At 44.1% G+C, this 22076-nt stretch overlaps 6 protein-coding genes across 6 annotated transcripts; 5 read left to right on the top strand and 1 right to left on the bottom strand.

Annotated features, from left to right (window-relative positions):
* Position 1: 1 nt before the first annotated feature.
* On the top strand, positions 2-1388 carry LOC135346344 (very long chain fatty acid elongase 4-like). The gene is made up of 6 exons (XM_064543935.1): positions 2-177; positions 281-468; positions 525-605; positions 654-825; positions 922-1049; positions 1111-1388. The coding sequence occupies exons 1-6, from the start codon at positions 123-125 to the stop codon at positions 1321-1323; spliced, it is 837 nt and encodes a 278-aa protein (XP_064400005.1). The 5' UTR covers positions 2-122; the 3' UTR covers positions 1324-1388.
* A 43-nt stretch (positions 1389-1431) lies between these two features.
* LOC135346340 (probable rhodanese domain-containing dual specificity protein phosphatase) lies at positions 1432-2607 on the top strand. The gene is made up of 2 exons (XM_064543932.1): positions 1432-1683; positions 1740-2607. Exons 1-2 carry the CDS (start codon positions 1466-1468, stop codon positions 2518-2520), a joined length of 999 nt encoding a protein of 332 aa, XP_064400002.1. The 5' UTR covers positions 1432-1465; the 3' UTR covers positions 2521-2607.
* A 49-nt stretch (positions 2608-2656) lies between these two features.
* Positions 2657-11719, top strand: LOC135346337 (F-actin-monooxygenase mical2b-like). Its single transcript, XM_064543929.1, has 18 exons — positions 2657-3027; positions 3216-3444; positions 3953-4296; positions 4548-4667; positions 4787-4903; positions 5440-5574; positions 6456-6653; positions 6877-7201; positions 7420-7570; positions 7832-8312; positions 8408-9156; positions 9311-9489; positions 9785-9885; positions 10038-10173; positions 10232-10322; positions 11000-11182; positions 11331-11380; positions 11435-11719. Exons 1-18 carry the CDS (start codon positions 2782-2784, stop codon positions 11581-11583), a joined length of 3984 nt encoding a protein of 1327 aa, XP_064399999.1. The 5' UTR covers positions 2657-2781; the 3' UTR covers positions 11584-11719.
* Positions 11720-11787: 68 nt separating this feature from the next.
* LOC135346339 (protein C12orf4-like) lies at positions 11788-15764 on the top strand. The gene is made up of 9 exons (XM_064543931.1): positions 11788-12183; positions 12421-12683; positions 12741-12952; positions 13031-13129; positions 13185-13385; positions 13548-13862; positions 14651-14914; positions 15104-15171; positions 15494-15764. Exons 1-9 carry the CDS (start codon positions 11860-11862, stop codon positions 15593-15595), a joined length of 1848 nt encoding a protein of 615 aa, XP_064400001.1. The 5' UTR covers positions 11788-11859; the 3' UTR covers positions 15596-15764.
* On the bottom strand, positions 15660-22003 carry LOC135346338 (GRIP and coiled-coil domain-containing protein 1-like). The gene is made up of 21 exons (XM_064543930.1): positions 21822-22003; positions 21504-21770; positions 21326-21444; positions 21181-21270; positions 20913-21041; positions 20801-20856; positions 20613-20751; positions 20468-20545; positions 20304-20407; positions 20134-20202; positions 20002-20071; positions 19801-19864; positions 19690-19742; positions 19531-19626; positions 19140-19340; positions 18715-18954; positions 18606-18653; positions 18338-18468; positions 18210-18275; positions 17927-18053; positions 15660-15831 (listed from the first exon to the last, which is right to left on the bottom strand). The coding sequence occupies exons 1-21, from the start codon at positions 21928-21930 to the stop codon at positions 15772-15774; spliced, it is 2316 nt and encodes a 771-aa protein (XP_064400000.1). The 5' UTR covers positions 21931-22003; the 3' UTR covers positions 15660-15771.
* On the top strand, positions 15904-17729 carry LOC135346341 (CD151 antigen-like). Its single transcript, XM_064543933.1, has 7 exons — positions 15904-16088; positions 16219-16407; positions 16636-16713; positions 16779-16862; positions 17187-17270; positions 17396-17479; positions 17555-17729. Exons 1-7 carry the CDS (start codon positions 16032-16034, stop codon positions 17594-17596), a joined length of 618 nt encoding a protein of 205 aa, XP_064400003.1. The 5' UTR covers positions 15904-16031; the 3' UTR covers positions 17597-17729.
* Positions 22004-22076: the final 73 nt, after the last annotated feature.

The following is a 22076-nucleotide window of genomic DNA, read 5'->3' as shown; positions in this document are numbered from 1 at the left end:
GGCTGTCCAAGTGGCTAACGAGATGGCTAAGGAGATAACAGAATATAGTGGGCTGATCAGCTTTTGCTGAAAAGTGGGAACATTCATTGCAACCAGTTTGTCTGGGAAGACAGTTTGAGGCCATGGAGAGATTGGAGCAGCTCAAAACTAGTTTTCAGAAGTCAATTGACAATGGAGGTAGTTCTATTATTATTAGCTGACTATAATTATTATTAAACAATTCTGGAAGAAAGAGTTCTTCCAAAAGGGGTGTAACTATACTTGTTTCTCCCCCATGCAGACGCCAGGGTGGATGACTGGCTGTTTGTGTACAGTCCATGGCCAACAGTGGCTCTATGCAGTGCCTACCTCCTGGTGTGCTTTGTTGGGCCCAAAATAATGGCCGGGAGAGAACCGTTTCAACTTAAACCACTCATCATGCTCTACAACTTATGCATGGTGGCCTACTCACTATACGTCACAGTGGAGGTACATTATGCAGGAGGAAATACTGACAACTGAATTGATTGTCTGATTTTTTTTAGTTGTTTCTAACTTCAAAAGCTCTCGGGTTCAACTACATCTGTGATCCTCTTCACTACAACACAGACAGTATCTCAATGAGGGTAGGTGTACGCAATATATAATTATTCCAATTTGCGTATCTATCACAGTTGGCAGCCGCCATTTGGTTGTTCTATTTCTCTAAACTGATTGAGTTTTTGGACACTGCGTTCTTCATTCTGCGTAAGAAAAGCAACCAGGTGACGTTCCTACATGTGTACCATCATGTGACAATGCCCCTGATCTGGTGGATTGCTGTCAAGTGGTATGCAGGCGGAATGTGTAAGTATAATATTATTTATAAATGTACAGTGAACCTGCTTTAATTATTCATCTCATGATGATGTGGGCGGTTATCGCAGATTTTTTTTCATGCAGCATTTTTCACTCCAATGCTCAACTCCTTTGTACACACTGTCATGTACTTCTACTACTTCCTCTCTGCATTCGGCCCTGCCATGAACAAGTACCTCTGGTGGAAACGATACTTGACCATGCTCCAACTGGTGCGTGATTGGGTCATCACATCCTTCTAGCTCTGTGTTAACCTTTAACCCCCATGTGCAGGTGCAGTTTTTGATAGGATTATCTGCTGGAATATATAACATTGTTACGGGTTGTGACTTTGACCAGCGAGTGATCTGGTCCTCTATCGTGTACCTGATCTCACACATTTTCCTCTTCTCCAACTTTTACATGCACTCCTATGTGAAGCGTAATGGAGGCAAAGGAAGCAAAAGGCATGAAAATGGTGCAAACTTTCTCAAAAAGGACTCATGATTTGTACTACCATTACATGTGTACAGATTATGTATAATTATAATTATGCGTCTGTTGAGAGTTAAGAGTATTGGTTGCGCATGCGCTGAATAGCAATATATAGGGGGTGGAGCTCATACCTGCTTACTCAGCACAAGGTTTGATGATGGCTGTTCTTTGTGAAGCTACTCCTCAAGACCTATTCAACCTTCCCCTATATGAGCACCACCTGGTGATTGATACCCGCCGTTCTGATGACTACTCTCGAGGGCACATAGCCACAGCTGTCTCTCTCCCCAGCCCACCACTCGAGTGCCCTGAGGGGGATAGAGATAGGCTACTAGTCCAGTTCATTGTGTCCTACATGAAGGAGTTTGTTAGGTGAGGCTGTAATAGACTGCTCAGATCTAGCTGTGACTTTTTGTCTATCCATGCAGACCTGAGAATCCAAGCCCCATTGTCCTGTATGGTAGCTCCCAACCAGAGTGCCTAAAGCACACAGAATGGCTGGCGAACAAGTTGGAGAAATTACAGAGAGAACGCAAGGCAATTGCTGTCATAGAGCCATCACTCGATGCAGCCGAAACAACTCTAAATGAAGGCTACAACCCATTCAAGCAGTTCTGCAACACAGTAGCCGACAGAGTGAAAGAAATTTGGATCCTAAAAGGAGGATACGAGATATTTTGTTCTGAGTATGACTTCCTTTGTGGCCACGTCTCCTTTGAGAGTATGTTCCCCCTACCCCATCAGGTTACTTCGAGTCTGTTTCTTGGATCGAGGGTGGTGTCACTCAACAAAGATATCCTCTCTAAACTGAAGATCACACACTTGATAGTCTCATTGTCTCAGAAACTGGACTGGACTGAATTACAAGGAGTGTCTGTGCTACAGTGTGAGGTGGAGGATAGGAACGATCAAGACATGCTGCCGTGTTGGAGAGCCTCCACCCTGTTCATTAATGAAGCCCTAAGTGAGGGAGAAGCTACTATAGAGAAAGCAAGAGTTCGAGTACTAGTCCTGTTACATGGACGTTCAAGATCTACTTCTGTTGTCTTGGCGTATCTGATAAAAGTGTTGAAGATTGGATTTGAAGAAGCATGGACTATGGTACGAAGCAAATGTTGGCATCTTATCGATCGCTCACTAGTCTTTGAAAAACAACTAAAGGAGTGGGAAATATCTGAAACAATGGCTCTCAATAGTAGTCTCTTGTAAAATTAATGTTCAACAAAAATATTTTTTTATGACCCTTCCAGTTTTGTAGATCTAATGATCGTGTTATGAGCTGGTTGAAAATGATAATGCAAAGCTGATCGCTAAAGAAAAGGGTCGACAATGAAAGAAGCGCCACAAGTATATATTGCAGCTGGAGCCGGAGGTCAACACCTCTATGACCCAGATACGTGAACACAACAACAAGCTGTCAACAGTAATAGCTAGCTGAGAAGGGCGTCTAGCTAGCTACCAACTTGAGACATGGACAACTCTAACACTAACATTCCACTGGACAAAGTATGGGAGAGCTTTGTGGCTGCTGAAGAGTTATCGAAGATCTTAGACGTGTTTGAAGGCCTCAAGGAAAGACTTGACCTCAGTACACTGACTGGCCTGCCACTGTTTGAGGCACTCAAGCTCAAGCTAGGCACTCAGAAGACATGGAAGGCTAGAGATGTGCTGGACCTGCTGGATAAGAGAGCTAAGCAGAAAGAGTTCATGGGCCAGGTAAGCCTACACGCAGACTGTTAGTTATAGTGGAGCTACGTACTGTGTACTGGTATTAAAGAAGGTAGCTACTGTGGGTAGTTTTATGGGACTGTTTATTTAGAAGACGTTGATGTTTATCTACAATTTATATATCGTTTGTTTTCTTACACAACATCATCATAACCCACAATGCAAACACATAAAAGAGAGCAGCGTCGACTGTTCGAGTGTTTGTAGTTGGCTCCGGTCCAGTGGGTCTACGACTAGCCATTGACGCCAGCCTCCTGGGGTCAGAAGTCGTAATCATAGAGAAGAGGAGCTCGTTCTCTCGTCATAATGTCCTCCATCTGTGGCCATTCACCATCGAGGACTTGAGGCAGCTCGGAGCGAAGAAGTTCTATGGGAAGTTCTGTGCTGGAGCCATCGATCACATTAGTGAGTTATGTATTGTATTAGGTTATCCCTGTTAGTTGGTTAGTGGGTGTATGCTCATCTAATTAGCCGTGTTAGCCAGGAATGGGTCAGTGTCAATTGCACATAATTATGACTTGTACATGTGTATAATGCGTATAGTCAGTAGAGTACAATAACAACTCCAAAAGCTGGTACTAGTAATGGTAGTCAAGCCAGAGTGGGCCAATCAGCTGTTACCATGAGTATTTGGCTGTGGACTATTGGCTTTGAAGCCAGGTCAGCTATCTATGAATTCACTGCCTGATTGAATTACCATGTAGAATGCCAGTTGTGTCAACTCTGCTAATAGAGGACCTTTGTGTCTTTTCTTTAAACTGACAATTGATCGTTTGTTGTTGATCACATGTTACAGTTGGTTCCAGCCATGACATTGTCACCTCTTTAAGTCATCATCACCCCATTATCACACACACACACACACACACACACCCACACCCACACACACACACACACACACACGCGCACACAGGTATATGGCGTCTGCAGACTATTCTACTGAAGCTCTGTCTCCTTCTTGGAGTGCGAATGTATCCCAATGTCGAGTTCCTACAAGTACTAGAACCTGACGATGACCTAGCTTGGCATGCCAGTCTAAACCCACCCACTCACTTCCTGAATAGCTATGAATTTGACGTGTTCATCGGTAGCGATGGAGCAAGAAAAAACAGGATTCCTGGTTTTGATCGAAAGGAGCTACGAGGGAAACTAGCACTGGCTATCACCGCTAACTTCAAGAATTACTATACCAGAGACGAGGCCGCTGTGGAGGAGATCAGTGGAGTGGCGTTTATCTTCAATCAGAAGTTCTTTAAGGTGAGTTACACATTGTTAGCATAATTATGGACTAGCAGAGTTCTATTCACTTATAATGCAGTCAGTATAAGCTATCTGTGTAGCTAGGTCTTGAGTCGATCAGCATCTGCTTATAAGCTCCTCTAGAATGCATTGTTTGTTCAACTGCCATTGAATCTGAATAAGGTGAACTGTGATGGTTAGTAAACCCAATTGTGAATCTATAGGCGTCATTTTTCAACTAAATTTAAATGGTTTTTGTGGTACATTAGGATCTGAAGAGTGAGACAGGCATTGATCTTGAGAATATTGTCTACTACAAGGATGACACTCACTACTTTGTGATGACGTCCAAGAAGGAGAGCCTGCTCAAGAAGGGAGTTCTGAAGAGGGTGAGTGAGTGGTCCACACACGACTGTGGGTGTGTGGAGGGGGGATGGGGCGGGGGGGGGTACATTTAGCTGTTATATTGGTTTAAATAATAGTGATTATTAAACCCATTTTTAATTAGGACTATCCCGACACTCGTCAGTTGCTGGCCCCATCCAACATTGATATGGAACAGCTGTATGCTTACTCCACCGAGGCCGCTGATTGGTCCACTGACCTGCCACGTCTCGACTTTGCCGTGAGTTACCTACACCTAATTATAGCCTGTGGGTGTACAGCCTAACATTGTACACGTACAGCCTAACATTGTACACATACAGCCTGTGGGTGTACAGCCTAACATTGTACATACAGCCTGTGTTGTACAGTCAAACATTGTGCTGAATAGAAACTTGTTTACGGTACACGTAGAATCACTATCAGTGTTTACCGTGGAAGGAAGCCTGGATAAATACTCAGTTTACATTATTGTACTCTTTCACTTCACTTTGTATGTGTTCCACTATGTGTTGGCCTCCGTTATGGTAGCCAGATTAGCTGTAGTCACACCAGCTGATGGTTGAGCCTTTGTCCAATTAGTAGTGCTTATGTAGGTATGCCGTTGAGTTCTTACTAAGTAACAGCCTAATGAGTCTGTGTATTACTTACTCATGCAGTCCCCAGAGAATTAAAGTGTGTAATAAGTATTGCGTCCTGATAGGCATGTTAATAGCCATCCATTATAAACAAGCTATGTACCCCCACACAACACACCACCCACACACACCCAAACAGACTAACCATCACGATAAGCCTGATGTTGCTCTCTTTGACTTCACCTCGATCCATCAAGCAGAGTATGCAGCAAGAGCCATCCACCGTGGAGGTCGCGACCTCTTCATCTGTCTGGTTGGGGATGCTCTGCTTGAGGTAACATATTAGTATAATTATGCCTTGGTGTGCGCATGCGCAAGCGAGGTATACGGCAGTGTGTTTTTGTGTTTGTGTTTGTGTGTGTCTGTGTAGATTGCTACAGCTGCTCAAGGATCAATGAAGTGCAAGTAAGAGTTTGGATTAACGTTTTCTATTTGTGGAATTGCTTTGTTTCTCGAGTTATGCCTAGTTTTGCTTACTTGGAATGGCATTACAGCCTTTTCAGAAGAGTGCGTAGCAAAACTTGTCCATGGAGTGTTGTTACTCACTTAGTAGTTACCGTATAGCTATATTTCAAAGGTATAAATGTTCGTGGTTTTCGTGGATTAGGCATGTACCGTGAACTTTTATAAATGCGAATTTAATATCACATGCATGCATGCTGCAAAAAAGGACTATTCCACGAAAATTGAATCTGCAAAAACCTTTCTAAAGGCATTTCTGATACCCGCTTATACGGTAACTCTGCACTAGAATGCTAGCTATTGGTAGCTGCAAGAGTGAGTAGAGAGCTGCAAGGCTCTACCGGTACCATGGTGCAGCAGCCATTCATTTTAGACTTTGTACTTTTGGCATCCTTTTCAGCAACAATCATGACCGATCATTTCCTGCTCTTTCCCTGGATTAGCAGCAACAATCATGATATCATGTGCAATAGCTAGTATCTTTATGTTATGTAGCTAACCGAGGCATCAGCACCCATGGTACTTTCATTACACTTGTACATGTATAATCATGGAGCCAAAATTGGTTAATTTTGTGGTTTCCTGAGCTTACAATGAATGAGCTCTTAATTGTTGATGGGTAAACTTAACTCACATGCAAACTTTTAGTGTTGTGAGCGGGCCATAAGTATCATATCTCTCTCTTCCCTCCAGCCTTTCTGGCCAACTGGCACTGGGATTGGCCGTGGGTTCCTGAGTGCCATGGATACAGCGTGGTTGATACGGGGTCTGGGGCAGGGCAGGACCACACTGGACCTCCTCTGTGAGAGAGAGGCCATCTTCCAGAGACTACCTCAAACCACTCCCGAGAAACTGAATCCTCATATCAAGAAATACACTATTGACCCTCAGGTGACACTTTGTTGTCAAAGTTTTCATCCCATATTGTGTCTATTGTCCATTTTTATGTTACAGTACTTGAGTGTTAGTGCGAAATATAGCCTAATTAGGTATAGTATAAGTATATGTATGAGCATTAAGCACAGCTCAACCTATCGCTATGACTCCCATCAAAACATGACAGTGTTGCAATAATAATACAATTTTTAATAATATTATTGTCTCACACACTCAGACTCGGTACCCCAATCTGTCCTTCCATCGAATTCGTCCGGGTACCATAACGCATCTCTACGATATAGGGGGGAGCAGCTCCAACAGTCCTGCTCTGCGACCAGGTTCCATCAAGGTTAAGAGGACGGCAGAGGCAGCTGGCATCACGCCCACACAAAACAGCACAGCAAAAACTTCCCCTCTGGTAATATCCACCACCTCTCAAGAAAAGGAGAACTTACCTCAGTCCAAGAGAGCTAAGGAGGAGAGTTTATTGAGCACGCCCAAACGAAAGGCATTGGCTGACAAGAGCTCCATCTCACTAGCCTATTATGCTGAGCCGGAGGGTGAGTGTGTGGGTGGGGGTTTGCTTCTGCTAATAACAATATAACGATCGTACAGGATGTAGTTACATAATTATGCACTTTAGTTCTGGTTGAGTGTTCCCCCATTGCTTGGTACAGCTTCAGTATCTTCAGTTATTTGTCAATAGAACTTGTGTACATGTAGCTTGTATAGAATACATTCCAAACTTAATTACAAGTTCAATGTGTTGCCTATGCAGAGACACGTATGCTGAGGGATCCGGGAGTGTTGCTACGCTGGTGTCAAGGGCAAGTCAGAGATTATAACGTTCGGATCATTGACCTTCACAAATCATGGAGCAATGGAATAGCCCTCTGTGCTATCATTCATCGCTATCACCCAGAGCTCATGTAAGTGTCATGTGATCACTCATGTTCACTGTATATGCTAACACACACGCACACTGTATTTTTTGGAAAAATACCATGGGCTAATGGTATTTTGTCAAAAACATCGGCTTTTGATTTAACACATAATCTGAAAGGCCTCTACGTGTAAGCTTTTAGAAAGTTAACAATTAACGTTATTGGACCAACAAAACTAAAAGTATGGCCCTTTAAGATGCTGTAGTTAACGCTGAGTAAATCAATTTAAAACACGCACGCACACAGTCCATTCTCCAAACTCTCTCCGAGTGAATCCATTGAAAACAATCGCCTTGCGTTCTCAGTAGCCGAGGAGCATCTGGGTGTGAGTAAGCTGCTCAAACCAGAGGAGATGGCACGCCCCGACAAACTCACACTGTTTACTTACCTCAGTCTCTTCTATGAACTGTTTGTAAATGCCGAGCCAGCAGAGGGGGTTAGCATGGATGTAACTCCACCCCCTGGATCTGAAACCCCGCCCAGTTCTGATATGAGCAGCCGAGAGTCGTCTCCCATGGCGGAAGAGGAGGCAGAAAAGAGTGGAAAGAAGTCTCGGAAGGGTAGTCTGTCTCGACTATCCAAGAAATTATTCAGGAGGCGGACTTCAAAGAGACTTGGGTTGTCCCCCTCATCTGGTGACCGAAGTTGGAACACCAAGAGTGTTAAGAGGCCCACCATGTCTCCACCCACCAGCCCCACCTCTCCCACACTGCAGACAGTGCCAGAGGTACGTATAGAGTTCTTGTAGTTACGTTCGATACCTGCTATGTGTAGTGTGTGTGTGTGTGTGTGTGTGTTTTCAATTCTCCCTCTCCATTCTAGATATCCAAGGCCACAGTCACCACTCGTCCCAAGCAGCTCTTCCAGCCTCACTCTGGAGACTCTTCAGATTTCTGTTACTTTTGCAACAAGAGAGTCTACCTCATGGAGAGAATGTCGGCCAACGGTTGTTTCTTTCATAGGTCATGTTTTCGATGTACTCACTGTAACTGTCAGCTCAAGATCGGTGGCTACTCACTCTCTAAAGGGGAAAGTGGGGAGAAGGGAAAGTTCTTCTGTACGGCTCATTATCGCCAGCTGTTTATGTCCAACCCCGAGGCTATTGGGTATCAGAGAGCAGACGCTAAGGACGCTAAGAGGGAGTCTCGTAGTAGCAGTAGCGAGTTGAACGAAGTAGCACAATCGAAGGAGCCCTCCCCCACTGACAATGTAGAGGCTGAAAAGGATGCTAAAAAGAAAGCTAAAAGCAAAAAGAAAAGTGTCAAAGAATCTAAATCTGAGAAGAAGGAAGCAAGCTCTGAGGGAGGCGATAAAGACAAAAAGAAAGAAGTTGAAGGAGGCGACAGCGAGAAAAAAAAGAAGAAGAAGGAAAGTAAAAAGAAACAGAAGAAACCAGAGGTATCTGAAGAGGAGCCCATAATGATAATAGAGCCCCCAGCTGTGGTGAAGGATGAGGTTGAGGACTCTCCTCGTGCCCGCAGTGCTAGCATGGTAAAAACTCTCTCCCAGGGTTTCGAACAGTTGGAGAAGCATGCCAAGACCACAGAGATACAGCCAGGAACAGAGGGGAGGTGAGTGCATGATGTGTGTCATACTGACGGATTATTCATGTTGTTCTATACATACATAGAACTTTATGCAGTAGTTGTCTTGCAGTAACAATAATGCACATTTTGATAGATCAATAATTATGTGTACTAAGTCTTTGTGTCCATGCATGCACAGAGAGAAGGCTAAACAGATGTTGTCCCACGAGTTACCAGTGCCAGATATGCCCTTCAAACTGGAGGTGATCAGTGAGGAGGAGGGAGGTGTGCTACGGAGGTCGCATAGAGAGCGCAGCCCCGCCATGTTCAGGAACTCTGTACAAAAGCTACCAGAGGACAATTTCCACCTACCACGAGGTGTGTGTGTGTGCGCGTGTGTGTGTGCGTGTGTGCGTGTGTGTGTGTGCGTGTGTGTGTGTGCGTGCGTGCGTGTGTGTGTGTGCGCGCGTGTGTGTGCGTGCGTGCGTGCGTGCGTGTGTGTTGTGTGTGGTTAATAGGAATGCAACTTCCCTCCCAATCGATTTAGTGATCAGCGAGTCACTGGCCACTGATCACCAAAATTAATATTGAACATTGAACTAACTTAACTTGCTCTCTACATGAAATTGTTATGAAGGCCTCGAGTGAATTTACTCTTATTTCTGTATTCCAGGTTCTAGTGTGACGAGTCCCAAAAGGAGAGGTGGGCGTGGTCAGAAGAGTGTCACCAGACCTCTCATAGGAAACTATGACACAAGTGACGTCGCTATACTGGTGGGTGTACATGTAGCATGTTGTTATTGTATTTGCCAGACGTTTCTTAGGCTCTAGAATGTCGATACTATTACCTGCTTGTTAGGCCATAATTAGATTGCAACCATATCCTTATCGTACAATATTCCAAACACAGCTGTTCGTTTCTGTAGGAGCGTCGTAGACAACAGCAGAGATTCCGAGATGCTCAGCTGACCCAGCGAGAGATGAGTCAGCTGGAGAGACAATATGATGAACTAGAGATAGTGGGTCGAGAGATAGAGGAAGCTCTCAGAGACGCTGAAGACAGTAAGTATAGTAACCGTGGTAAGAAGGTCGTGGTGAATGTGTGTGTGTGTTTCTGTAGCATCTCAAGAGGAACAGTTCATGCGATCGTGGCTACAGCTGGTCAACGAGAGGAACGGGCTCGTCAGGAAGACAGCTGAGCTTAGTCTAAAGTAAGTGTGTGTTTAGAAAATATTGTGAAGTTATAATCAAGTATAGTGTACAAGACCTTTCTTTAGCTATAGCTATGCAAACTCCTAACTAGGCCCTGATAAATTATGCTCGGAATAATTTTAGGTGTCTAAAGAATAATTGGGCATCGATGTCCATTTTTGGTAAAGATCATTACGTTTTGTATAACGACGTTTTCATGGCAAAAAATGCTTGAAGGTGATTAGTTCATTTAGCAAATAAAAATTAGTGAGAATCATGATTATATTACTTATGTCGTGTGTCAGTTGTGTGCTGTGTTTATATCTACGTCTTAATTTTGTCTATAATTATTATGTCGCATTTTTGGGAAAAATCAGATTTTTATGAGAATAATTAGATTTTTTACGAGAATAATAGGCACATTTTTCAAGAATTAGAATAATGGGTGAAAAAAAATCCTAATTTATCAGGGCCTACTCCTAACTCACCTAGTTCACAGTATGCCAATAGCATCAGTACAATAGTTTAGTTATAACCATAATCACTCAGAATTTCAGTAGACTATATAGAGCTAGCAATAAGTTCCATCTTGGTATTATCATTAACGATAATTGCAAACAATAGCAAATGCAAAGAGGAATTCTACTTTACCACATTTTAGACTGGCTTTATAGTATCACCCACCTCTTTCTTGCAGGATGAAAGAGCTGGAGTTGGAGGACAGACAGTATGAGGTAGACAAGGAGCTGGGTGACCTCTCTACTGCTGGCCAGCTCACCAAGACTGAGGAGGAGCGCTTCGAGGAGCTCTGTGAACTAAAGATCAAGATTGTGGAGGAGAGACACGAGGTTGTCATGCAGACAGAGGACGAGAGAAGGAGGTGTGTGTGGGGTGGGATGGGTGTGTGTGGTGTGGGGGTGGGTGTGTACTCTCTACTATACATTATTTTGTGTCAAATGATTGTTTAGCGTTTAACTGGGTGTTGTTTGTGTTCACATTTACGTATACATAATTGTGCTTGCTTGCAGAGAACTTGAGGAAGACACAATCAATGAAGACTTCTGTAACAATGACGAAGGTATCTATTAATCCACCCCTCCACACACCACCCCACTTATCCTTCACTGTACAGGCTATGCCATTGTGACAGCTGAAGAGTCACCACGAGCACGACGTCCCTCAGCCCCGGCAGATATGATGAAGGCGCATCAAGTGGAGGAGATACTGCAGAAGAGCAAACCAAAGTCGCGAGTCAAGTCCTGGTTGGGATTTGGTCAATAGGGAACTAAAATTGTGTTTATAAGTTTATTTTTGACTTTGTACAGTCAGTCCAGCACTTCAATTGCCACATTAGCTAATGCCTTTTTGCTGCATCACTTTTTGTACTTACATGTATAATTAATTATGGAGACTATAATTCGAAGCAAAAATTGCATGACACAAGGATGCGGCCATAATCCAAAGCATAATTATTATGTGAAGAGGGGTGTGTACCATTGACGACCCCTACCAGAAATATCCTTGTGTTTTTGTATCAGTCAGCTAGCTAGCTAGCTCATGGAGCTGGAGAAGCAAGACAGTTCCACGAGCTCTGTGCCTAGAGTGACAGTTGGGAAGGGGCCGGAACCTCAGGTCAGAATGTTTGTGCACAAGGTCTGTGCGCAAGGGTCCTGGTGCAATCTCAGAGTGCCCCTCACCATCCCCTACATCGTGAGCTCACGGGAGCTGGCTATTCGTCTCATCAAATCACACAAGCTTCCATGCTACCTAGAGGAAGAGTTGTGTGCCCAACTGGAGGCATTTGGTCGCCAAGAGACACTATCTCACCTCGATCAATCGGCCGAGGACAGTAGTCTGTACGAGGGATCCGTACTGGAGGAGGTAACTGTAGTGACCATACAGTACACACACCGTATCATATCATATGTGTGTGTAAAAATTACAGAAGGAATATGGTGCCAAGACCAAGTACATTGCCATGCATACTTTGAGGACTCATTTTGACATCCTACAATACAGTTAAAAGTGTTGCAACAACAAATGATTGCACCTTCTACTTAGTATATAAAGTGTATGATTCCTTGCTTGTCTGTACACCATGTGTTCTCTTTTATTCAGGGCTCTGAAACTGATGTGATCATTGAAAAGTGGGCAACCTGCTTTGCTGAGAACAGTGTGGAATATGCCCCAGTGTTGGACTCGAGGGGGAGCTCCCTGGGGGCTACCGTGGGTAGGACAGACCTTCAGTTCTCAGAGGTCTACCATAAACTCATTCATTCGCCCGCCCTCGAAACACTTCTACAATTAGAGCATACGTACGCTCTGGCCGTCCTAGAGATGTGTAACGCCAGGGACAACGCTATGGAGATCATGCAAAAGAGGTGAGTTTTGATATTGTTCATTACTGTGCAATGATTAATCATTGCCCCTCCCCTCAGACATGACAGAGAGTTGTCTGAAGCCATGCAGCGTCTCGGTACTAGCAGCTCTGAGGCTGACATCAATGCAATGATGCGAGCATACACGCTGGAGAGGGAGAGTGGTGAGGGGGTGTGGTCTAGTGAACTGAGTCAACTGCAAGAGTCGCAGAGACGAGAGTATCGCGAGTGGGTGCTCAAACTGCATGAGGAGACAGCAGAGAAGGTTAAAGGTCAGAGCACTCTCATTGTAGATTGCATGGTAAAAAATGTATATCTTTTCACTTTTAACGTATTTGTATATACTACAGCTCCCTCTGCTGCGTCATGGGGTGTTGGGGAGGGCGTGGCACTTGATGAGACTGAGGATGAACCGCCCCATCTTGAAGAGAGTTTCACCATACACCTAGGTCAGTGCTAGTTTTAATCGCAATAATTATGCCAATTAAATGATTTGATTCTTAGGTACTCAACAAAAGACGATGCACAATGTTCGTGTGCTGTGTTGTGACCCCCTCGACCTCTGTCAACACAAGGCTGGCCACACCCACCCAGCGGCTAGTCCAGAACGCCTCCTAACAGCCATGTCACTTTACTCCAGCAAGCTCTCGGCTCTCATTGCCATGGTCGATGGGAGAGTCAATTCATTGGGGGGAATCAAAGAAGGTACTTTTACGTCTAGAATGAATACATGTGCGTACTAACTAATTAATCTGTAAGTGTCCCAAATAACAGAAAAATGATTGTTGAAGTCTTAACTGAGCAACTATCAATTTTTAGTGAGACAGCACTGCTTTGATTTGATATACTACCCCCCTCCCTTCCCAGCATTTGCCAATGTCTGTCATCAATCGACTGACTTTCACTTCCAAGATGTTGACGTCCAACTCAGCCAGATCCAGGAGTGTGCTCTGATTGGGAACAGCCAACGTCAAGAGCACAAGTTCTCAGAATCTCTGAGTAGCCATGCTTCTGACAGTCAGATATCTCGCAGCAGCTCTCCCCACTCCGGCATATCTCCAGACAGAAACGGTTCGGCTCAGGGATTACTGAACAAATCCACCTCAAGTTCTTTATTCCTCTCGTCCCAGGAACAGAGCTCATCTACACTACTGGACACCACCTCTGTCAGTCTGGAACCAGGTGGGTATGGACCAACTGGTATGTATACGTAGGAAGTCCTATCAAAAATTATGCACTGAACATACCATACCGTCTGATAGAAATTTTTTGAGCTTTCAGAAAATCGTATTGTCACTGAAATTAGACCAACAGAACAAAAGTTATGGCTGTTAAAAGCTGCCTTTTTAACGAAAAAGCTTGGGCTATAATTATAGCCATGGGTGGGGGGAAAATTGCAAGATTAGGTCTGCTCTACATTGTAACATACATCAGCACTAGGTTAGTGTAGCATTGTAAAATTGTGTGCTGTACAGTAGACTCTCGCTATTCCCGGCTCTCTGAAGTACGGCCACCTCGATATACCGGCCATTTGGCTTGGCACGGAATGCTAGCTATATGTTTACTGCACAAAACTCACCCTGAAGTACGGCCACTCACTATTCCGTTTACCGGCCAGTGCTGGCTGTCCCAAACAAGGTTTTCAATGTAATTTTATACGTGTATTATGGCCGGATATGACGTTTTGGGTGTGGTTTAGCATTAAATAGAGAACAGAATGATTCATTATCCTTCATTATCCTTGAGACAAGAACCGCAAAATTAGTCATTAAATTCGGGGTAAGGTCGTTTTAAGCCGCGGCTATTTCCTGAGATACAGCCACCTCGCTATTCCGGCCAAGCTGCATGGTCCCAAGGGTGACCGGATTAACGAGAGTTTACTGTACTAATTATGTGTAGTTAGCTTTGTCACCAGGCTGATTTTTTCTAATGTGGTAGATCAAATCAAATGTGTGTATCTTTCCTTGCAGGCGATTTCTATGTGACAAGACACTCCAATCTCTCTAGTGTACATATAGTACTCCACCTGGTGACAGAGGAGGCAGCTGTGCAAAGCCCGGGTCTCAAGTCCCGACACCCAGTGGTCCTCGGACTTAAGAACTGTCTGAGGGCAGCTGCTCGCCATGACGTCCACCACGTCACTCTTCCCTTGTTACTCGTACACTCTATGCAACCTGATATGACCATTGGCTGGTGCCTCAAGAGAGCTGAGCTTATCTTCAAATGTGTCAAAGGTGCTGTCTCTTGTACATGTAGCCATTGTTCCTAATGTAGCTAACGGAGTACAGTTACAGTATGTGCTGCCCATAGAGAGAACGGGTGTTCTAGCTGTATATTAGAGGCTTTGATAATCAGCAGTTACGTACGTACATGGACTGTGTACATGTTATGTATAATGCTGGAATGTACATATATTACTGCAGGCTTCATGCTTGAGAACTCTTCATGGGGAGACGGGGCTTCCAGAACCATTCAGTTCCTGGTGCCTAAAGTGAGTCAGATACACTCGGGAGCATCCTTATAACTAACCTAATAATAAGACAAGTGATTCCTTTCAGATTGAAAGTTGAGGAATGGCTATATATTATTGTTCAGAAATGAGCCTGTTTTGATAGCTAACATCTAGTGTTCATAACTTAGGATTGTGTATTTTCACAATTAAAATATGCAGTTTGTAGCTCTTTGAAACACCTATCTAATTGTGTTTAGATCAGTGATTGCTTTCGGATTGAAATGTTGTGCTTTGGTGGTAGTTTATTATTTTTACATAATAATGGGGTTGAATGCTTGCTGTCTGTTTTCATACACTGCAGGGTATATCCAAGGATATGTTCGACGAGTTCTGTGACATGCTCCCTAAAGTGTTTAGAGTTACCTCCAGCCGTAACCTCACATCAAGAACTGGCTACAAATAGATCTATAGTATATCTGTTCCACTTATACATGTGTGGTCTAGGGCACGCAAAATACGTTACCAACTGTTTTTTAATTTTTTCATAAGATTTCTTTTTACAAGTGATGATGAATGCAATTGAGATTGATTGTACAATAAAAGATATAATTATTAAAACTTTGTCACTAATATAGTTTATCACTTTGGAGCTGCAGACAACCATCTTCTTGCAGCAACCTTTCTCTTCACTTCAGACACCTGCAAAATGAAATGTAATGACTTCAAATAAAACATACAATACAGACGATTAATACCTTATAATTCACCGGAAGTACAACGTAATTATGTTTGTGTTTGTGGCTTGTTATTCTACATACAGGAGCTAGCTAGCTAGCTCAGAGCTTTGAGAGTGAACGTTGCTAAATATATAGCTAGCTAGGGATAGCTACCAATCCATCATGGAGCAGAAGACAATGCAGATGATTTATTTCTTACTATTTAATATAGTCTACCTGGTAAGTAACTGTTTGTTGACTTGCATGATAGACATTATATATATATATATATATTCGATCACTCCCATAACAACATACACACACGTATGTACGTACACGTTGCTAGCTCACAAAAATAATTGTTTTACAGGCCCTGGGGTTCACCATGTTCGGCTATGGGATATTCTCTGTACAGAGCATGCAGCAGTACGGCTCGTTCAGTCAAAATTCGTTTATCGCAGGGGCATGCATTTTTATCGCTGTGGGAGCCCTTAAGGTTGTCTTTAGCTTGATTGGCTTTGTAGCCACCTTCAAGCACAAGAAACCTCTAATGGCTGTGGTAAGATCTAATTAGCTGTGTCAACAAAGTTAAATTTTACTCTGATATTAAAAGAAATATGTGTGTGTGTTTATGTGTGTTCAGGAAATTTCCAGTACTTCCCTTAGGCTAACAGTTTGGCTAAATGCCCATATTTACACAAATACATAGCAGTGCTAAGTGGTAATTCAAATATGTCTACTATTTCAAGTGTCTAATTGGATGCATAATGTGTACACGCCCACACAGTATGTTTCTGTCGTTGTGTTTTTGATGTTCATGACGTTCATAGCGGCCATCTACGCCTTTCAAGCCAGAGTACCAGCTGTAAGTAAACTCCCCTCTACTTCAAAGACATGATGACTAACCCCCCCACTCCTCCCTTCCCACAGTGGAGAGCCACAGAGACTAGGTTACAAGCTGCCTATGCTCCTGGTACCAACGAGACAGCTGACCTACTGGCAGTACAAAATAATGTGAGCCTATAGCAACAGCAAGGACAGGATAGCAAAACCACAGTTAGGTTATCAGCTATGAAATCATCTTCCTATGTATTATAGGCAAGAGGTCATGAACTCTTGATATATATACAATGTGGGCCATAACTGTGGTTTTGCGCTGTCCTTCCTCTCAGAACACTGTTAGGTAAACCTGTAGCTATCTAGAATTGTCGTTGGACAACCTAAACAAAGCTCTGTGCTAATAATGGATGATCACATGACTGTTCCCTAGTGCTATATAGCTCACAATACCAGCCCTAGCAAAGTGCTACTAACTACATACGATCTCTGTTATTACAGTTGGACTGCTGTGGAGTGATGGGGGGTGACCTGAATGGTAGAATGTGCACCAGCACAAGGTCTATTGACCTTGTATACGGACAGGTGAGCCTGTACAATCTAATAAGTCAGTACTAGTGTTAACGTTGTCGTGAATACAGCCTATAACAGCCTGTAACAAAATGCACTTGTGTCTACCAAGATTATTGGTTGCTCTGTCCTTATAACAGGGATGTCTGCAACAACTGGGGCTGCTGTTTGTGGAGGAGCTCTACTCAATCGGAGCTATCGGAATGGCCTTTGGAGTGTTTGAAGTACGTGTAGCTTTGTAATCAGCTATAGGGTTCGTGTTGTAGGGTCAATCTTAATCGATCTCTATCCTCTCACAGGCAACATCAATACTGGTGGCTATGCAGCACGTGCAAGGCTAGGCATTGATAATTACACAGTAGGCCATTGTACATGTTTGTTTTACGAGAAAAACTCACATAATAACCACATTATATACTACGTACGTGTACCTGATTTTTTTTATACTTGTCAAAAAAAGTTGTCTATCATTCACTAGTCAAGGGTTGGTAACTGTGTAATCATACATGCACAGTGTAACTATAGCATGGGCATTAGAATTAACGTGTAAAGATTAAAGGCGTGGCTTCCGGTAAGCAGTCATTTCCACGAACATTGTGCAACGAAATGCTTTTAGAGGCCATTCCACGAAATATAAGTGCCTCGAAAATTTCGCGCTATACGGTACTTACCTCATCTTGGGAGAAATGTAGGACGGTTGCTAGGGGATTAATAAGCTGGTCTCGACCTGCTGAGTCAGCACACATGTAGTGCATGACAATGTTCTTTAGATACTCCATACTCTCAGTTTCTCTAGACCTGTGTGTGGGGGGAGGGGGTAAGGAAATAAGGGGGGTGGGGAGGGGGTACAGGTGGCACAACACTAAAAATGAAGAGTGGTCATCAAAACGATGTCAGGAGCAGCTATTCTGAACTTTTGAAAGAGTGTTGTGTGCGTGTGTATGTGTAGCTAACCTGTCTCTTCCCAGCTTCCTTATCTCTCCTTTCAAGAAACCGATCTGCTCAAAATGTATCTGCTCCCTGCACACACACATGCATACACAAGTGACCTTTCACCCCACAACTTGGCGACCTTAGCTCACCTAACAACAAGGTCCCTGTTCAAGTCCTCTAGCTCCACCCTCCTCCGTCGAGCAATTGCCAGTTCTCCATCTCGAGCCGCCGTCTCCTGTACATCGTGAAGGAGTCTCCGCCCACCCACTGACGGGGAATTCTGTAGGGGAGGGGGGGACACATGTATAATTATATCCGTACAGTACAAGAAAGATCTGATACGTGTACATGTACATAAACAACGTACAGTGTACGTCATCATGAAATCAGGACATACAGTTTTTAGTTGACTCTTACCGGTACTTTATCAAGCAGTTCTTGCAGTGGATTTGATGAGTCAGCACCCTGTATTCAAGGAGGGTGTACTTTACATACTGTACACGTACAACAATATCACGTTGCTCACTTTGATAGGCAGGTTGAGACCACCACGCTCCTCTCCCTCCTCCCCACCCTCAGGTAGACTCGACGTGCTCCCTTGACTGGACAGCTGGCGTTTCGTTTCCATGGGATACTCGGAGTAGCCACGCCCACCTGTCTGTAGCTCAGTCCTCAGTTTCTGTATTTCAGTGTCTTTTTCTTTCAGTAGTTTGAGAGTACGCGAACGAGTAGCCTGCACCTGTGTCTCAAGTTCACTCAGTTTACTCTGAGGGGGGGGGGGGGGGTAAAAATTAAAAATCACGTATTGCCTGCAACTAGCCAGTAAGTACCGAGGGACATTTTTAAAGAAATCTTCCTTTCAATTGTTGGGATGTCTGGTCAAATTTACTTATGTACATGTGTTTCAGAACAAATCTTATCGGGAGCACCTGCGGTACGTGTCACACTTACTTTGTACTGGCTGTTAGTCTCTGCAGCCTCCCTCCTGTGTCTAGTGTCCATGTCCCTCATCTCTACCCGTAGTGCCTGCAGCTGTTGAGAGTGCTCCTGCCCCGCCTCCTCTGACAACCCTCGCAATGTCTCCACCTCTCGAGACAACACATCGTTGACTCTCCTCACCTCCTCCAGCTCACGACCACCACTTTCTCCATCCTGGTACATACACTCAATATTAAATAGAGTCTACACATGTTAGAGGTATTGTGTAAGTATATCGTACATGTACAAATAGGGATTCGTCGATTATAAGGCACACAACTCTAACTATAGTGTTCAATATCTTGTTGACCTCACTACATTTGGTGTACATGTACTGTTACCGTAAATGTTTTATACTGCTGACCTTTGAGACTCCTCCCCTATTCTTTAGTACAGACTGTGCTCTTGTCTTGTAGCGTTCAAACTCCTCCTTCAGCTGACTCAGCTCTTGTTTGTACTCCTGTGTTTGTGGGGGGCGGGGGTGAGGGTGCAATAGCTAGTGTTAGTGTGTGCCTCTACCCACCTTCCCTGATGGCTGAGACGAGAGCATGTCAGAATAATCGTTCAGAGAGAGCTCTAATAATATAGGGAGAAGGGAATGCAAGGTCTTGTTAGGACAGTAGCACTCACTCACCCTCCATGTTGGCTGGCAGTACAGCTCCATCATTGATCCTCACTGTAGCCAGCTTTAGCAAGGCCTGAACACACACACACAAACACACACACAATACACCATGACAAAAAGCAGTCTGTCATTTAAAGCACACAAATAATGGTGTAGGGTCAGGACTAACACAGTAGCAAACACATATCAGAATACACAATGTGGCCTTACTTTGAGTCTGGCCAACTTCTCCTGTAGAGATTTGACTTGTGCTGCTGTCTCAGCAATTGAGAAACCCTCTCTGTAAGGTAAGCATACCGTGCGCGATAAGGCATGATACAGAAGGCATATACACTTGTCTACCTCTCAACGTGTTCCTTGGTTAAAGCTGTATTCTCTGAGTCCAGTTGAGCCACTCTCTCCTTCAGTCGACTGCAAAGCACAAAACAGACTATGAAATACCAGCACTGATACATCTTGGAAGCACCCTATGTATGTAGCTCTGTATCTGACATAATGATCACCACACTCACTGTGTAGTGGCTTGGTCGTTCTCTCTCAGTCGTTCGTAGCCTCCGATAGTCTCAGAGAGTGATGATAGTTTTGCCTCAAGGCCGGCTACTCGCTCCTCCTCATGCTGGGTCACCATAGCAGCAAAATAGTCGTCTTAGCAACATGGCACCGAGTATGGGCCTACCTGAGCCTGTAGTTTAAGCCTCTCCTCACATTCAGTTAGTTTGTCCTGTTCTGTTCGCACCTGTCCTTCACACTCCACCTGTGTGTGTGGGAGGGGGGGTTAAAGGTCATTACAGATTCATGAAATACGCATAGCTATAGTATACTTTGATTGCTGCCATCTCTTGCTTTAGTTTGAGTATCTGAGGAGAGGGGTCGTGTTTCTTCTCGGCCACCGCTAGTTGACCTTTGACTTGCTCTAGCTCCACTGATATGGATTGTATCAGTTCCTCGTACTCGTGCACCCTGGAGGTAGACAGTTGGTGAGGTTCAAACAAAATGGGGGGGGGCTTACTTTTCTCGGGAGACTTGCTCTCGGACATTATACAGTTCTCTGTTGAGCTCTTCCAGCTGTGGGAAGATTGAAGAGTGTGTGCGTGTGTGAAGTTGGTAGGTGATGGACTAACCTCAACGTTGAGGGCTTTCTTGTGGTCTCTCTCGGTTGCGATGAGTGCCTGTAGTTCCCGGAGCATTTGAGCGTTGGTCTCTTGTTCTTCTTGTCGTGAATGCTGCTCTGATATCAGACTCTCCCTCATCTGTGGAGCACAACCACTCATTAGTCTAACTCAGTACATGTACACAATGATGTATAAGATTAGATACGCCACTATACGAAATATAGAGATAGCTGACTACTATGTGTAGAAGCAGATAGAATAACAGTGGATGACAGACCTGTTCTATTTGCCTCCGAAGCTCCTTACTCTCTCTCTTGAAACTATCTCTCTCAGTCTGTAATAGCCTGGACAGTGTGTCTTGCTGGGCCTGCACGCACACACACACTGACCACACAGCACCCACCGCCATCACACTTCCTTACCACCATGGCTTTCTTGTCCTCTTGAAAGCTGCTCTCCATTTTGGCTTTCTCCACATTTAGAGTAGCCATGGCAGCAGTGACAGTGGATAGCTGCTGTTTTAGCTGGTGTCTAAACCCACCTATTGGGAGCAGACGTAACATTGTAGGTTAGAGGAATGGATTGGTGATATAATTATACCTGAAGGAGAAAGATGGTCCTTAATTGGTTTTGTTTCAGCACCCGAGTCACCAGCCTCACTCAAGTCACTCCTCACGCCCTCACTCCTCACACAGTCACCAGTGCTACTCTTCAACGTCTCATAATCAGTCTCGTTGTCTGAGGGGCGGTCCCCCTCTCCTGGTAGTGCCGAGTCAGCATCATCTTCTTGAGAGATACTAAGCGCTTTAACGGTTGCTTCTAGTGCATCCTTCTCTGTCAGCACTCCCTTGTATGCTCTCACCACATCTGCACAAGAATAATGATGGCCACACACCCTTACAATTATTATGATCATACCTCTAAACCTTGTTTCCAACCTGCCCATCTGATCATTCTGCTGCTCAATATACGTTAGGAGCTGCTCATTAGAGTACTTGCTGAAGACATCGCGAGAGTATTCAGGCATTCTGTGCTCTGTACTGTGTGTACATGTACTGTACTGTCAATCCTTGACTCAGACACACATTTGGTAACGGTCGCTATTATAATTATTGTTATAAATTAAGGCAGTTAATGATCTTTACCATTGATAGTCCATTTCAATGAAGTTAC

This window comes from Halichondria panicea, chromosome 13 (assembly GCF_963675165.1).
Source record: "Halichondria panicea chromosome 13, odHalPani1.1, whole genome shotgun sequence".
Taxonomy (NCBI): Eukaryota; Metazoa; Porifera; class Demospongiae; order Suberitida; family Halichondriidae; genus Halichondria; species Halichondria panicea.
Note: the sequence above shows the minus strand (reverse complement) of the source record. Positions and strands in the feature narration are given on the sequence as shown.

Excerpts from the sequence above, each read along its gene's own strand:
- LOC135346344 (XM_064543935.1), top strand. The coding sequence starts at position 123 with ATGGAGAGATTGGAGCAGCTCAAAACTAGTTTTCAGAAGTCAATTGAC. Across the intron at positions 178-280 it reads GAAGTCAATTGACAATGGAG|ACGCCAGGGTGGATGACTGG; the intron begins GTAGTTCTATTA and ends TCCCCCATGCAG. Across the intron at positions 1,050-1,110 it reads ACTTGACCATGCTCCAACTG|GTGCAGTTTTTGATAGGATT; the intron begins GTGCGTGATTGG and ends CCCCATGTGCAG.
- LOC135346340 (XM_064543932.1), top strand. The coding sequence starts at position 1,466 with ATGATGGCTGTTCTTTGTGAAGCTACTCCTCAAGACCTATTCAACCTT. Across the intron at positions 1,684-1,739 it reads TACATGAAGGAGTTTGTTAG|ACCTGAGAATCCAAGCCCCA; the intron begins GTGAGGCTGTAA and ends CTATCCATGCAG.
- LOC135346337 (XM_064543929.1), top strand. The coding sequence starts at position 2,782 with ATGGACAACTCTAACACTAACATTCCACTGGACAAAGTATGGGAGAGC. Across the intron at positions 8,313-8,407 it reads CACTGCAGACAGTGCCAGAG|ATATCCAAGGCCACAGTCAC; the intron begins GTACGTATAGAG and ends TCTCCATTCTAG. Across the intron at positions 10,323-10,999 it reads ACAGCTGAGCTTAGTCTAAA|GATGAAAGAGCTGGAGTTGG; the intron begins GTAAGTGTGTGT and ends TCTTTCTTGCAG.
- LOC135346339 (XM_064543931.1), top strand. The coding sequence starts at position 11,860 with ATGGAGCTGGAGAAGCAAGACAGTTCCACGAGCTCTGTGCCTAGAGTG. Across the intron at positions 12,953-13,030 it reads GACAGCAGAGAAGGTTAAAG|CTCCCTCTGCTGCGTCATGG; the intron begins GTCAGAGCACTC and ends TATATACTACAG. Across the intron at positions 13,130-13,184 it reads GAGTTTCACCATACACCTAG|GTACTCAACAAAAGACGATG; the intron begins GTCAGTGCTAGT and ends TTTGATTCTTAG.
- LOC135346341 (XM_064543933.1), top strand. The coding sequence starts at position 16,032 with ATGGAGCAGAAGACAATGCAGATGATTTATTTCTTACTATTTAATATA. Across the intron at positions 16,089-16,218 it reads TATTTAATATAGTCTACCTG|GCCCTGGGGTTCACCATGTT; the intron begins GTAAGTAACTGT and ends ATTGTTTTACAG. Across the intron at positions 16,408-16,635 it reads AGAAACCTCTAATGGCTGTG|TATGTTTCTGTCGTTGTGTT; the intron begins GTAAGATCTAAT and ends ACGCCCACACAG.
- LOC135346338 (XM_064543930.1), bottom strand. The coding sequence starts at position 21,930 with ATGCCTGAATACTCTCGCGATGTCTTCAGCAAGTACTCTAATGAGCAG. Across the intron at positions 20,752-20,800 it reads GAGCAAGTCTCCCGAGAAAA|GGTGCACGAGTACGAGGAAC; the intron begins GTAAGCCCCCCC and ends GTCTACCTCCAG. Across the intron at positions 18,654-18,714 it reads GTCTCAACCTGCCTATCAAA|GGTGCTGACTCATCAAATCC; the intron begins GTGAGCAACGTG and ends CCTTGAATACAG.